The sequence below is a fragment of the Mirounga angustirostris genome, unplaced genomic scaffold (genome assembly GCF_029215605.1).
Source record: "Mirounga angustirostris isolate CCGP_5_RB_7025 unplaced genomic scaffold, mMirAng1.0.hap1 SCAF_9, whole genome shotgun sequence".
NCBI lineage: Eukaryota > Metazoa > Chordata > Mammalia > Carnivora > Phocidae > Mirounga > Mirounga angustirostris.
In genome coordinates this window covers 46,178,471-46,192,856 of record NW_026991717.1, presented here as the reverse complement: position 1 = coordinate 46,192,856, position 14,386 = coordinate 46,178,471, and the positions used below count along the sequence as shown (strand labels likewise).

General features: G+C 45.5%; 1 protein-coding gene across 1 annotated transcript in view; it reads right to left on the bottom strand.

Moving 5' to 3' along the window:
• Positions 1-14,386, bottom strand: part of MYO1E (myosin IE) — a 194,779-nt gene that overhangs the window by 32,074 nt on the left and 148,319 nt on the right. The window contains exons 17-19 of the mRNA XM_064570382.1: positions 13,044-13,150; positions 7,752-7,850; positions 201-345 (exon numbers count right to left, since the gene is read on the bottom strand). Of these exons, the coding sequence (XP_064426452.1) occupies positions 201-345; positions 7,752-7,850; positions 13,044-13,150 (351 nt within the window). The remainder of the gene's footprint in view (positions 1-200; positions 346-7,751; positions 7,851-13,043; positions 13,151-14,386) is intronic.

Genomic DNA, 14,386 nt, shown 5'->3' with positions numbered 1-14,386 from the left:
CTGCATGCTCTGAAGGCTACAAGGAGCAGGGATGTGGGGAATGACCTACACAGGGATTGGGAGCAGGGGAGCGGACACCGAAGGCAAGAATGGATGGAAGCGGGGAGAAAGCAGCCAGCCACATGTGGGGAGGGGCAGGAGAGGTGCATGGGAAGAGGAGTGGCCCTGAGGAAATGACCGGGGGACAGCCACACACTCACAGACTCGGGGGCTTTGATGAACACTTTGCTCCTTCCGAGCTGGAACTGGTCATTGTCCATGTTGACAGACTGCAGCAAATGCAGGACCCCTTGTTTCTCGTCCCCTCTCCACGAGGGCCAGGTGGCTTTGGTCAGAATGGCGTACCTGTGAGGACAGTTGGGGAGAGAAGGGTCAGACTCGGACTGGACTATCCACCAAAGGCACCCAGTGCTGCGGGGTCCTGGAGACCCACTCACCTCGGTTCTAGGGCCAAGGGATGGGTCTCAACAGCTGCAAGACTCCAGCGGGTCTGGTATTCCCATTTTGGAGATCCCTCCTACCCACTCCCTAGCCGACCGTTACCATGTTACCACCCGGTGAAAATCTGCTTTTCCTTTCTACCACCGTCTAAAAATAGCACTCCTGAAGGTGGCCAGTGACAATCTTCAGGCAAAATCAAACCTTTTCTCAGCAGTGATTTCCCCCGATTTCTTCTGCACACTTAAGTTAATGCAAAGAGTTTTATAAAGCTCCCTATAAGCAGCAGTTATTACTAAGTATTCGCTTTCATCTTCGGAATTCTGCGCATCTTGAGTCCCAAGGCCCTGGGCGTGCGGTCCTTGGCTCTTCTCGCTACGTTCTCTCCTACTCACTGTGTACCTGGGAGGATGGCCTCTTCGTCACGCACACTAAACTCTCCCTCCTCAGAGCCTGGCCCATGCTGTCCCCTCTACCAAGTGTGCCGTTCAGTAAACACCTCATGTGGCTGACTCCAGTGCAGGGGGACTACCCTTCCGTGACAGTTCCAGAGGGGCCTTTCTGGACTACTCAAGCAAAAATCCCGCGTTCCCCCCCGCCCCACTAGTTTCTCTCATAGAAAGTAATATTTTTCCTTCAGAGCATATATTATAGTTTGTAATTACATTCATGTTTGCACTTAATTCATTTATGCCTCCTCCACGAGGACAAGAGCTCCTCCCGTGGATGCCACACCTGTGTAGTTCATACTACACATCTAGCACCTTCCCCAACATCTGGGCTCAGCGGTCATAACTAACAGCAAACGGCCAACATCTACGGGGTGCTCTCCCTGCTTCAAGTGCTGTTCTTGGTGCTTTATTTTTTAAAGATTTTATTTATTTATTTGATAGACAGCAAGAGAGGAAACACAAGCAGGGGGAGTGGGAGAGGGAGAAGCAGGCTTCCTGCTGAGCAGGGAGCCCGATGCAGGACTCGATCCCAGGACCCTGGGATCATGACCAGAGCTGAAGGCAGACGTTTAATGACTGAGCCACCCAGGCGCCCCTTGGTGCTTTAGATGTATGATCTCATTTTCTTCTTACAGCCACCTGATTTGGTTGGTCTTTCCATTTTGCAGAGTAGGAAACAGAGGCAAAGAGAGACTCACCTACGGCTACTTAGCTGGTAACTGTCAGAGCTGAGATGTGAACCCCAATCTGTTTCTTTAATCACAATACTATCTCTAAGCCATGGAGTGGCTTATGTGTATGTATTTCTTTTAAAGACCATACAGTCTACTACACATCTGTGCTATGAACGTTGTAATTATGCAAGAGGTTGACATACTAAGCTACAGGATGTCAGATATCGAAGGTCCCAAAGACATGAAGTGGAAGGAAAGAAGGGGGGTGGGGGGAGGAGAAATCACAGAGGAGTGTAGAAGGGAAGTTGGAGGGCATGGCACATCCAGAACACAAGCAATGATTGGGCTCCAGGCCTCTAGAGAAGCCAGGCCCTTTGTTTTCAGAAGCTATAACAGGATTCAACTGACTTACGGCATTGAAGGGAGAAGGGAGAAAGGAATCTCGAAAAGAAAAGCTGCCAGGCCTTCAGGATCCAGAGCGCACTAAGCGGAGAGAAACAGGTAATTACCTCAGGATTGGCTGGTTGGGACTAAGGTCATTCTAGGGACCCTCTCTGATGCTCCCAAACATCCACGTCTTGCTTGATAATGTCTTAAATGCCTTGGAGAAGCAAACCCTCCTAGTCCCTAGTTAGAGACAAAAAACTTAAAAATGAAAATACCTAGCATTTGCACGAATACATTTCATGTGTGGCAAAATGAGTTCCAACAAACAAAGCCACACATAAGTGACGGATAGCAGAACTCTTCTAGATGCCACTGGGAGACCCGCTCAACAAGTAGGAATGTACTGGCAATCTAAATGGATGAAGGAGAAAACTTCACGTGGGCTATGGGAGAGAAAGAAAAAAACCCGGCCTCCAAGGTGACAAATTTCTAAGAGTCCAATTCTGCTTGGCTCCAGCTGATCAAACTCTAAAGGCAAGTACTCACACTGTGCAACCACAAACCAACGGGCAGCTCTTCGCGATTCCCATACCCCCACCCTATTAAAATGACACTGCATTTTGCATTTGATTTTTTTATAGTAAGGAAGTTGTTTTGCAGACTTTCTCTCCCTTTATTTTTATTTATTTATTTTTAAAGACTTTTATTTATTTATTGAGAGAGAGAGAGAGAGCACGAGAGAGAGGAGGGTCAGAGAGAGAAGCAGACCCCCTGCTGAGCAGGGAGCTCGATGCGGGACTTGATCCTGGGACTCCAGGATCATGACCTGAGCCGAAGGCAGTCGCTCAACCAACTGAGCCATCCAGGCGCCCCCTTTCTCTCCCTTTAGCTGACAGGCTAAGGCTTCTAATAGTTTGGGTCTGGGCGAGACATGGGTTTTGCGTGGCGTTCCCAGAGCCCTCTGACCACGGACCACGGCTGTGCTCCCCTAGCTTTCATGAAGCCTGAGGTGCCCTCCTCACTTCCTTTTGTATTCAATGGAAAGACCAGCGCCCAATTCTCGTATAAGGCTCTCCCACTAAGGAAGCCCCCCACCAGTTCACCTGTCCTTCTCCGGGACGTGTTGCTGGAAACAGGCGTCAGAAGGCAATGGTGTGCTGTCTGCATGGTCCCTGTGACAGCTCTGGAGAGATGAGGACCGCAGCTTCCATTCCCCTCATCAAGCGTTTTCAGTTTAAGACCCAACTATGCCAATATTTCATCTCAAGGCCTGTGCGCTGGCTCTTCTCTTTGCCTCGGACTGGTGGGTCATGGGCTCCTCGTTATCTCAGATGACCAATCAATGTTTCCTCCTCAGAGGAAATGCAGCCCTGACCCCAGTGACCTCTCACTGCTCGCACTGGAGTTGAGGATATTTCTGACATCCAAGGACATAAAAGTCTTGGCAGCTCGTAGGACACTCTTGACACCCCATGTTTTCCTGAGCCTTCTATTCTTTCCTCTTCCTTGCCCAGGATATGGATCAACTTTCCTCACACATGTCCCTTTCCCCCGCCCCCCACATTCTGAGAGGCTGGGTCAAGGTCAAGGGAAGTATGTTGGTGAAGAGTGTAAATGGGGCCATAAGAACAATTTTAGAAAGCTCTTATGTTCCTATCAGGTTTTTCTTCCTAAGCATCAGGACCCACATTTGGGCTTATTTCTTCAGCCACAGTTAGGGGCATGGGCTGCCTAGCTTGAAAAGTTGTTTTCTGAGAATTTACAGCTATTTTCCCAAGCAAGACTCAAAAGTGGCTGCCATTTCGAATAGCTTTTGACACTTTTTTTTTTTTTTAAAGATTTTATTTATTTATTTTGACAGAGAGTGAGAGACAGCGAGAGAGGGAACACAAGCAGGGGGAGTGGGAGAGGGAGAAGCAGGCTTCCCGCCGAGCAGGGAGCCCGATGTGGGACTGGATCTCAGGACCCTGGGATCATGACCTGAGCCGAAGGCAGACGCTTAACGACTGAGCCACCCAGGCGCCCCCTTTTGACACTTTCTAAATGAGAGTTGTATTGGGGGCGGCGAATAGGGTGTTCCTTCTGAAGGCAGGGTGGGCCTTACTTCAAGAGCACATGGCCCATCGGTGGGGATATTAAGGCATCTTTTGATTTTTCACAGTCAAGAGGGATGGTTTTGATAAACACAAAGGATTTTTCAGAGAGGAAATGAACACACACAGAGGCCCATTTCCCATTGGCTAAGCCTATTTTCTAAGCTCTAGGTTGTGTGTGAACCATTGCTCTGTTAGACCTCTGGGCTTCCTTCCCAGGGAGGGGTGTAGGAAGCATGCACATGGGCAGTCATGCTGGGTATTAATACGTCCTTCTCCTTCAGGTTGTTACTTTCTCACTTTGCAGGCTTTCTGCAGGCATCTAGAAAGCAACTCTATAAACAAAGCCTTTTTTCTCAGCCCTGAGAATAAAGGTATGACACAGTTCAACTACTCACAGAGGATCACGGGACAAGACAGACAGTGGCGGACTCTGGCCCTATTCTGCGTGACCAGGATCTCAGACTCACACACCTTAAGGAAAACAGCACTGTCTCTGAAGAAATATTCCCTGCCCATGGACATAGATGGCCTGCTAGCCATTTTTGAGTACTTTTTATTGAGAAATAAATTTTCTTCCAAACTTTCTTTTTACTACTCTCCTAGAGTTCTCAAATCAAAAGATATACGACATCAAAAGAGCCCGCTCTGTATACGACAGGGCTGTCCATTTGTCTCTTCTGAAAGGAAAAGCCCACAGCAGGAGAGCTAGAGGGGAGACATCCAAGGATGGAATCACTTCAGTCAAAGTCCCTCAACATAAAGGGGCTAACAGAGATTCACTACATGTTTACTCTGTGTCAGGCGCAGAAGAAAGTCCCATGCGTGGGGTCAGGATGGCACTCGACAGAGGCCCGGATATTATCACCAAACCAGGTCATTTCACAGCTCATTTACGGAGCTGCTACAAACATGTAACACAGCCTACTCAGTGTAGCTCAGACGTTCCTGAGGACTGCCTGCTCTCCCCAGTGCAGAGGCTCACAGCGTTGTTTATGGAAGTCAAGTTTGATGGCTTGTCTGTTTTTTTTTTTTTTTAAAGTAGGCTCCATGCCCAGCGTGGAGCCCAGTGCAGGGTTTGAACTCATGACCCTCAGATCACAACCTGAGCTGAGATCAAGCATTGGATGCTTAGCCGACTGAGCCACCCAGGCGCCCCAATGGCTTGTCTGTTTTTAAATAATATGGAAGGCACAAGGTCTTTCAGAATCAGTTTCTCCAAAAACCAAACAACAAACAAAACACCCACAAAAAAACCCCAACTTTAAATTTTTAAAAATATGTGGTTAGTTTTCAATAGTAATGTCAATTGGAGAGACTTTGTAGATTAAAGAGTTTTTAAATACAGGAAAAACTACTGAAGGAGAATAAAATTATGAATGCTTTGGAATTATTGAGGGCAGGCCCTTCTGAGTTAGGGAAAGATGGAGGAAATACTTTTCATTCACTATTTTCTGTATTTAATTTTTTTCTCTTAATTAAAAAAAGGGTATTTGTCAAAGACATGCAGTTTTGCAAAAACTTTAATGATTACCTAAGTCATGGTTCTCAGCTGGCTTTACCCCCACCCCCTAGCAGGGGACATTAAGTAATATCTGGATACACTTCTGGTTGAGTGTATCCCAGGAGGGAGAGAGGGTAGCATCCCATCACGCACAGGATGGCCCCCCACAACGAAGACTCATCCAGCCCCAAATGTTGACAGCTGAGGTTGAGAAACCCCATTCTAGCTAGTGTTATAAATCTGTTTAAAGGAGAGTAGTCTTTCATAATTAACATCTCAGTTGTTCACTGGCAAATGTTCGCTGCTATAGTCATTCAAGATCTTGACAGATTTGTTTTCTCAACCGCCTAAATACTTCTTGCCATACAGTTCTGCTTCCACTGTAGGTGGAGTGGGCCCTTTAATCAATTCAGAGAGCCATGAGTGTGGATTTTATGCCTAGTCTAGTCTGCCTCTCAAATTAACAGGAATCTTGACTGCGTGCAGACAGAGTCAACTGGACTTTATTGAATGGAATGATCTACCCTTTTGTTAGGCCTCTCTCGACCTTCCACATAATGACAACCCACACTGGTGACCGGTAGGCCAGCTATTCCAATCTCAGGACACAAGAAACAAGGACAGTCCTCAAGGAAACACTACTTTATTAGAATTACTCTATTTCAAAAACCGTAACGAAGCTCTTCTTCAGCCTGCTACCTCTTCGTTACATAAAATTCGAATTAAAAAAAAAATTCTTACATCCTGTTCCTCTATCTATACCCCGAAGACATAATTATTTTCTGTTTAAAATGCTAAATATGGCTTCCTTCTCTCTTAAATAAGAGTAAACAGGCGTAGAAAATACAGCAGGATCCCATTAACTTAGAATTGTTAAGAGAAGTTAAAACCATGTCATATTTTAAGGACATTAAATTCTATCCTTTTCAAGAACAAGTAGCACGAAGTAAGAGCAATTTAAGTACAGGTCCTGCCAAATGCACTTTAATGGAAATGTGAAAATCAGTTTAAGTTTATACATGGGCTCTACAAAAATTTTGAGGTTAAATATTTTAAGCTTATTTTCTTAAGTAGGTTAAATATTTTCCTGAAATCATCTTCATACTACTATTTGGTCAATCAAGTTAAACCTTCCTGTGTCACAATTATCATGAATTCCCGAACTTAAGTGTTACACTAAGCAGACCAAATACTTGTGGCTACTGATTTATTCTACAATAAAAAATGGTAAAAAGAATTCTGTTACAACTTAATAAAAAAGGACAAATAGCTCAATTTAAAAATGGTCAAAGGAGCTGAACAGACATTTCCCTAATGGCCAATAAGAACATGAAATATGCCTAACATCATTTCCCATCAGGGACATGAAATCAAAACCACAACGAGATACCACTTCATAGCCAACAGGATGGGTATTATCAAAGTCAGATACTAGCAGATGTGGGCAAGGATGCAGATAAACTGAAACCTTCAAACACTGATGGTGGGGATATAAAATGGTACAGCCATGCTGGAAACCAATCTCGCAATTCACCAAAAAGGTGAAACAAAAGTTACCAGAGGACCCAATAATTCTATTGTTAGGTAAGCACCCAAGAGAATAAAAACATCAGTCCACACAAAAATGTGTATGTGGATGTAGATAGCAGCATTCTCTGTTATTCATCACAGCCAAAAAGTGGAAACAACTGATGGTCATCAGCTAGCTGATGAACAAGTAAAATGTAATACAATATTGCAATATTGGTGCAAGCGAATACTACTGGGCAATGGGTAGGAATGAAGTGAGCAGATACACACGACAGCGTGGATGACCCGTAAAATCATTACGCTAACTCAAAGAAGCCAGTTCCAAAGGACACATACTGTGAGATTCTATTTCTACACAATGCCCAGAAAAACGGCAATATCTTGAAATTCTTTCTATAGAGACAGAAAGAAGTGTGTGCTTAGGGCAGGAGGTGAGGGGAGAATTGGGGGTCAGTGACTAGGGAAGTGTGGTTTCTTTTTGGGTGATGAAAATGTCCTCAAACTAATTGTGGTGATGGATGCACAAGGCTATGAATATATTAAAAAGCCCAAAACTGTATACTTTAAAGGAGTGACTGCTATGGTAAATAAATTATATCTCAATAAACCTGTTTAAAGCAAAAAAAAAAATAAATAAATTAAAAAAAAAAATCCACAGTCACCAGTTTCTTACCTCTGTAGGAATTTTTGGAAGATGCGCCGATAAGCGTAACCAGCTCTTCTCACTCGGATATTTTCTTTCAGACCCAAGTATTCTACTTGATGCTTCACCCTGTAAAGGAGAAAAGTGAGCCAGGATATTATTGGATAATTCTTTCGCCTGGCTCTCCTAGCCACTATCCCCTCAAACCCCCAATTACAAGCAGCAGGGACACATTAAAAAGATTACAATTTAGGAGCTCCATTTTATGCAAACAGACTAGATGGGATGCTGCCCAATTCATGAATCATTGAGTAAAAGCCAATCTGATCTTTAAATGGACTCAGTTGAATTACACACACACACACACACACACAAAGACTATAGTGGTGCCTGGGGGGCTCAGTTGGTTAAGCATCTGACTCTTGATTTTGGCTTGGGTCATGATCTCAGGGTTTTGAGACTGAGCCCCACATTGGGCTCCTTGCTGGGTATGGAACCTGCTTGGGATTCTCTCTCTCCCTCTCCCTCTGCCCTTCCCCCCGCAACGAGAAATACAAGCAAACTATAATTTATAGTGTTCAGAGTCTGAGCTGACCCTCAGGTTATATAATATTCATTTAAAAAATATTTTGTTGTGAAATACAGCAATTACAGAAGACTTTACACATCTATTTCAAAAAACAGTAAAACAAAAAGCCATATGCCTGTCATTGAGATTATGAACAAAAGTAACCGTTTTCCAAAAGACTAAAGGAAAGGACTTTTAACTTTGGAATTAAATGACACTAGAGCTGTTTTTGTTCTCAACCTAAATTTAATAGTGACTCTAGGCCCAAGAAGATTACACATCTAAGCTTTTCACATGCAACCTAAGAAAGGGCATATAAATTAATTAACTTCAAATACCTAAATTAAAAATGCTCTAATAACATATGTAAATCATAGTTTTAGTTGGTTTTCATGATAGTAAACAAGTGCCAGGGTGTTTTGGAAACTGGATGCAGGTCCTACTAGATTGGGTTCTCCCACGGGATTGTTGTTATCAGAGCAAATGTCCCCTGCCCCACCCCTTGGGGATTCTGGCTCAGCAGACCTGGTGGGGGGGAGGTAGGAGGGTGCACTGGTGAAAATGCCTCATCCCTTCCCGAGACCTGGAGATCATGAACTGAGCCGAAATCAAGAGTTGGACACTTAACCAATTGAGCCACCCAGGTGCCCCAGGTATTTGCTTGCTTTTTTTTTTTTTTAAAGATTTTATTTATTTATTTGAGAGAGAGAGAATGAGAGAGAACACATGAGAGGGTATAGGGTCAGAGGGCAAAGCAGACTCCCTGCCGAGCAGGGAGCCCGATGTGGGACTCGATCCTGGGACTCCAGGATCATGACCTGAGCCGAAGGCAGTCGCTTAACCAACTGAGCCACCCAGACGCCCAGGTATTTGCTTGCTTTAAGTATTTTTTGTAAATACTGGCTTTATCCCAAGCTTTTGAGGCAGGGAATGCATCACCCACTGATTCAAGTCAAAATGTCCCATTTCCATAAATCCCATAGGAAAGAATATGCCTCATGTTAAAACAGTTTCATTCACTGTAACTTCCATCACCAGGAACCTAATAGAAATTTTCTTCCACAGGACGATCGGTTTAGCAAATTCTGTATTGTTTAGCATTTTATGTAATCAAAGGATCCAAGTTGACTTTTGCATATCACTGGGGTCATTCATTGCAGCACTATCCCCTCCTCAGTAAACACCAACCAGGCTGGTAATGCCCAATGATTCCCTTGGGGTAAGGCTTCTTCAAGACTTTCCTTGGCTGTTAATGCAAGTAGGTCAAGGCCTGAGAACTCTGCTAGAACAGCAATTCAGAACCCAGAGCAGGCAAGTTTGCCAGAGCCAAACAAAAACACATTTTCAACAGGAAAAGAAAAATAAACCACACCCCATAAACTTGTGGAATGAGTAACCCTGTCCACCGAGAACTTCAATTGACCGTGTAATCCCCGCCAATGAAGCACAGTGCCCTTTCCCAGCCCCTAACTCTCCACACTCAGAAGAAGTGAAACCATCTGTCACACAATAAACCTGAACTGGGATGGGAGGGGGGAGGGGCGCATCCCAGGAAGCAATCCTATATGTAATATAAATCAACACTTGACCAACAAATACCTTAGACTTTTTAACACCTGTTTATACTAATGGATCTTAAGAAGTTCCTTACTGCAATTCAATTAAGTGATGTGATTTTTTAAAAATAAATGAATAAATAAATAAAAGGAAAACACCACTGTGGGGGATTCTATGGGGATTTATTGAATAAATGTATCTCTGTTTTAATTTCTCCATTTTTTGATATTTCAATGAATCAGTTTGGATTTTATGAGGAGATAGCATCAGGGCTGGGAAACGTTCGACCAGTAGCCATCACAAAATTTCTATATTAGAGGGACTTGGAGCAGAGCAGTCTATACAGGGTAAGGGAGAGTGTGCTGGGGAGGTGTTGCCATGTGTAGGGGGAGGGAGATGTTTTCATTTAAGATGATGTTTATTGGAAAGGGCCAAGGAAGGGAAGCTGGATGGGATTTGAAGTAGGGGGACAGGTGGCCTAAAGCACCCCTTAGCACTACCTCTGCTTCCAAGATCCCGTAATCTGAGGTTGCCTATATCACCCCCTTCTATGGTGTGTGTATATGTGCACAGGATGTAATGCGGTGCGCATGCATGTGAACGTGGGACGGGGGAATGTGGGAGTGACACAGAGACGAGCAGAGGCAGGCCGACAGCTCACCCAGGTCTGGAACAGACATTCTGTCAGACTGAAGGAAATCCCATTCTGAACTAACGCTCTTCGTTTAATGAGGAAGAAACTGAGGACTGAGGAGATGAAATGTCTCACTCAAACCACTTGACAGGCCAGCACCACAATACAGTCCTTCCAAATCCCAGGCCAGTCCTTTGCTCTAGATTAATTGTTCTCAAAGTATGAGGCCCAGACCATCCCCACTAGCATCACCTAGGAGCTTCTTAAAAATGCACGTTCCTGGGGCGCCTGGGTGGCTCAGTCAAGTGTCTGCTTTTTTTTTTTTTTTTAAAGATTTTTATTTATTTATTTGACAGAGAGAGACACAGCGAGAGAGGGAACACAAGCAGAGGGAGTGGGAGAGGGAGAAGCAGGCTTCCCGCTGAGCAGGGAGCCTGATGTGGGGCTCGATCCCAGGACTCTGGGATCATGACCTGAGCCGAAGGCAGACGCTTAACGACTGAGCCACCCAGGCACCCCCAAGCGTCTGCTTTTGGCTCAAGTCATGATCTCAGGGTCCTGGGATAGAGCCCTGCGTTGGGCTCCTTGCTCAGCAGGGAGTCTGCTTGTCCCTCTGCCCCTCCCCCCACTCATGCTCACACGCTCTCTCGCTAATAAATATTTTTAAAAATGCACATTCCTGGGCCCCACCTAGGCCCACCGAATCAGAATCTCTGGAAGCGGGGCCCAGCAACCTGAGTTTTCACAAGCCCTCTAAGGGATACTCTGGTGCATCCACAAGCTTGAGAACTAGTGTAGGAAGGCAAAATAAATAACCAACCAACCAAACAATAGACATTTTCTATCTTCAGGTGGGAAGAGGTGACAGTGCTGCTACCCTCTTAGCCTCAAAGGAGAAACTGAGTGACACATTTCAAAAAAAGCAGAAGGCAAATTAAGTACATCCAGGGGAATGACCAAGAAGGGGGATGGTCAGATTCCACATCCAGTGCCTTCAGAGGAACTGCAGTGGGAGTGGAGATTGCAGCGAAATGGGACGACTGCTGGGAACAAACACAGGAGCTGTCAGATGGAAAAGTCAATTCGTAGAGCAGATCAGAGATGTTGGATCAGGGTCACACAAACATAGAGAAAGACTGTAGAGCCTGCTAGTAATACAAGAGCCATCGGAAGCTGGACTGGTCAGCTAGGGGGAGAGGGTCCCTCATCGGAGCCTCCATGTCGTTACCCGATCATGTTTAAGAGGAATCAGGGTCAGCCGTTCAATAGAAAGGACGCCTGAGGAGCATGCCTCTATGGACGAGATTCCTCAGAATATCGCAGACTGATGAAACGGAAGACTGCTATATCCCGCAGCCGCGTGAGGGGAGAAAACAGACTCGGGCTGCACATGAAGCGGGAAAACGCAAACAAGGACTGACAGTGAATGCTGGGGCCTGGGCACTTTCCTCACCACTCATCTTGTCCCTCTTATAACGGACCAGGTCTTGTCTGCCTGCCATGCTTAGAAAGGCTCTCACTGGCAGGATGGGAACAGACCTACCCACGACTCTCAGAGAGGGAGGCTAGCAGCCATGACTCTCCCCCTGGTCTTGCCGTTGTGGAGCTCAACCTTGATACATCACTGGATACCTAAGTCTTTCGACTTTTCTCCAAGAGAGAAAAGAAAAGATAGTAATTCTGTATGCTCCTGTCCAGGGACCTGACTGTCCGGTGACAATGGCGGGCTCCTCCCTCCTGTCCAGTCACCGTAACGCCTTGCCTCAGTCCTGCTTCCTGTGTGCCCATGGATGGTGGGGTCGGGCCTCTTAGGAGTGTGGGTCTGGATCCCCTCCCCCATTGGATAAAACTGTATTTTCTAGTCATCTGTAACATTTTCCCACTCAACACCTCCGTTCTAGCCTGCAGAGCCTACATCCCCAAATGCCTGCTGTAGGAGGAATGGGGGCCCAGGATTCCTCAGGGGTCAGAGGGGAGAGGGTTCGCTGCATGCCATATATCACACACCTCCCTGGGGCTTGTGCCCTCCCAATGGGAGTCATCACTCTGCTCATGAACACAGTCCTCAGGGGCAGGTACCGAACCTAGCACATGCCCCCAGCATCCCCAAGAGCAGCAGTAAATGACAGATTGCTTTATAACCAGCTCTTTAGACCTTGACTCTGAACCCTGAGCTGAGAGCATGCTAGGCCCCATCCTGTGGGTACCAATGGGGAGCTAAGTGGACTAAGAATGTCTACACAGGGCCTCAAACTAATTTTAAAACCATCCTGACTCTGCAGGATTAAGGCTTTTTTTTTTCCCCCGTCTGTCCCCAGACTAGCCAAGATCAACATTATAAATTGCTAATTCTGAACTGAATGGCACTGCTAACATTTTAGGAAAAGACGAGGAGGGGGGAAAAAAAGGCCCTGTTCACCATGAAAAAGTTAAGACACAAGGACGTGAAACACATCTGAAAGCAATTTAAACTGCTTCTGCCCTTGGCATCGGGTAGCCCATCTTGAGCAGAGGGAACATGTGCGGGGCTCACCCGCCCCCCGGTCTGCCATCTTGACCATACCTGCTTTCCTCCCAGTCTCTGGGCTTCTTGGTTTCGTTTGGTTTTATGCAGCGGATGTAGTGAGGTGTACATTTCATCAGGGTGCTCACAAGGTCGTTGGCTTGTTTCTAGAAAGGAAGAGTAACATCAGATGGAAACGTGGAACTTTCTCTCAGGCAGACCAAGGTTCAAAGAAGAGCTGTGAAACTCTAGTGTGCAAATAGATAGCTAGAAATTAATCTTCGTGACAACTTGTTCGTTAAGCTTGCCTCTGGTCTACTTTTTTTTTTTTTTTTTTTTTTTAAGATTTTATTTATTTGACAGAGAGAGACACAGCGAGAGAGGGAACACAAGCAGGGGGAGTGGGAGAGGGAGAAGCAGGCTTCCCACAGAGCAGGGAGCCCGATGTGGGGCTCGATCCCAGGACCCTGAGATCATGACCTGAGCCGAAGGCAGACGCTTAACGACTGAGCCACCCAGGCGCCCCTGGTCTACTTTCTTTCTAAAGGCTCTACTGACTTTTAGGATTTTAACACTTACACACGGGTCTGAAATTAGATTTTGAAAAAACAACCAGGTCTTTTTAGTATAGTTAATAAAATAAAGCAAAACAACAAAACCAGTAAATCTTCACATACAGTTCTTTTCATGAGAAACAAGGAAGCATGCCAGTTATTAACAAATTAAGTTTATACTGATTGAGGGCCTTTGCAAACACATTGTTCTCATAAACTTTTTTTTAGTGCGAGGGTGGGGCAGGGAAGAGAAATTATTTGCAAGGATAAAGCATCAAAGGCCCCTGTACTCTCCCTTTCTGGGCAATCCAACCAATGAAGAATCACTGTATTAAAATGATGGAAATTCATAAAGAGTGGGAGATACATCAAAATTCTCACTTCAGGGGCGCCTGGGTGGCTCAGTCGTTAAGCGTCTGCCTTCAACTCAGGTCATGATCCCAGGGTCCTGGGATCGAGCCCCACATTGGGCTCCCTGCTCGGTGGGAAGCCTGCTTTTCCCTTCCCACTCCCCCTGCTTGTGTTCCCTCTCTCACTGTGTCTCTCCCTGCCAAATAAATAAAATCTTTAAAAAAAAAAAAAATCTCACTTCATTCACCTTCCTCAGCATGTCCTTTTACAAACCTGCTTTCTGAGTGGTAGGTAACCTGCACCTTCACCAAATACTCAATATGAAATCATCTCTTACTACCTGCGTACTGGGTACCCAAAAGGAAACTGGGCTCAAGCAGAGAAAGCCACATAAATAAAGCTGGAATTGCTTATGATGCATTTCAAATCATGAACATCTCCAACTCAGAAGAAAGAGCACGGCCCACGTCAGCATTCCCACCACCACACAGCTGAGCC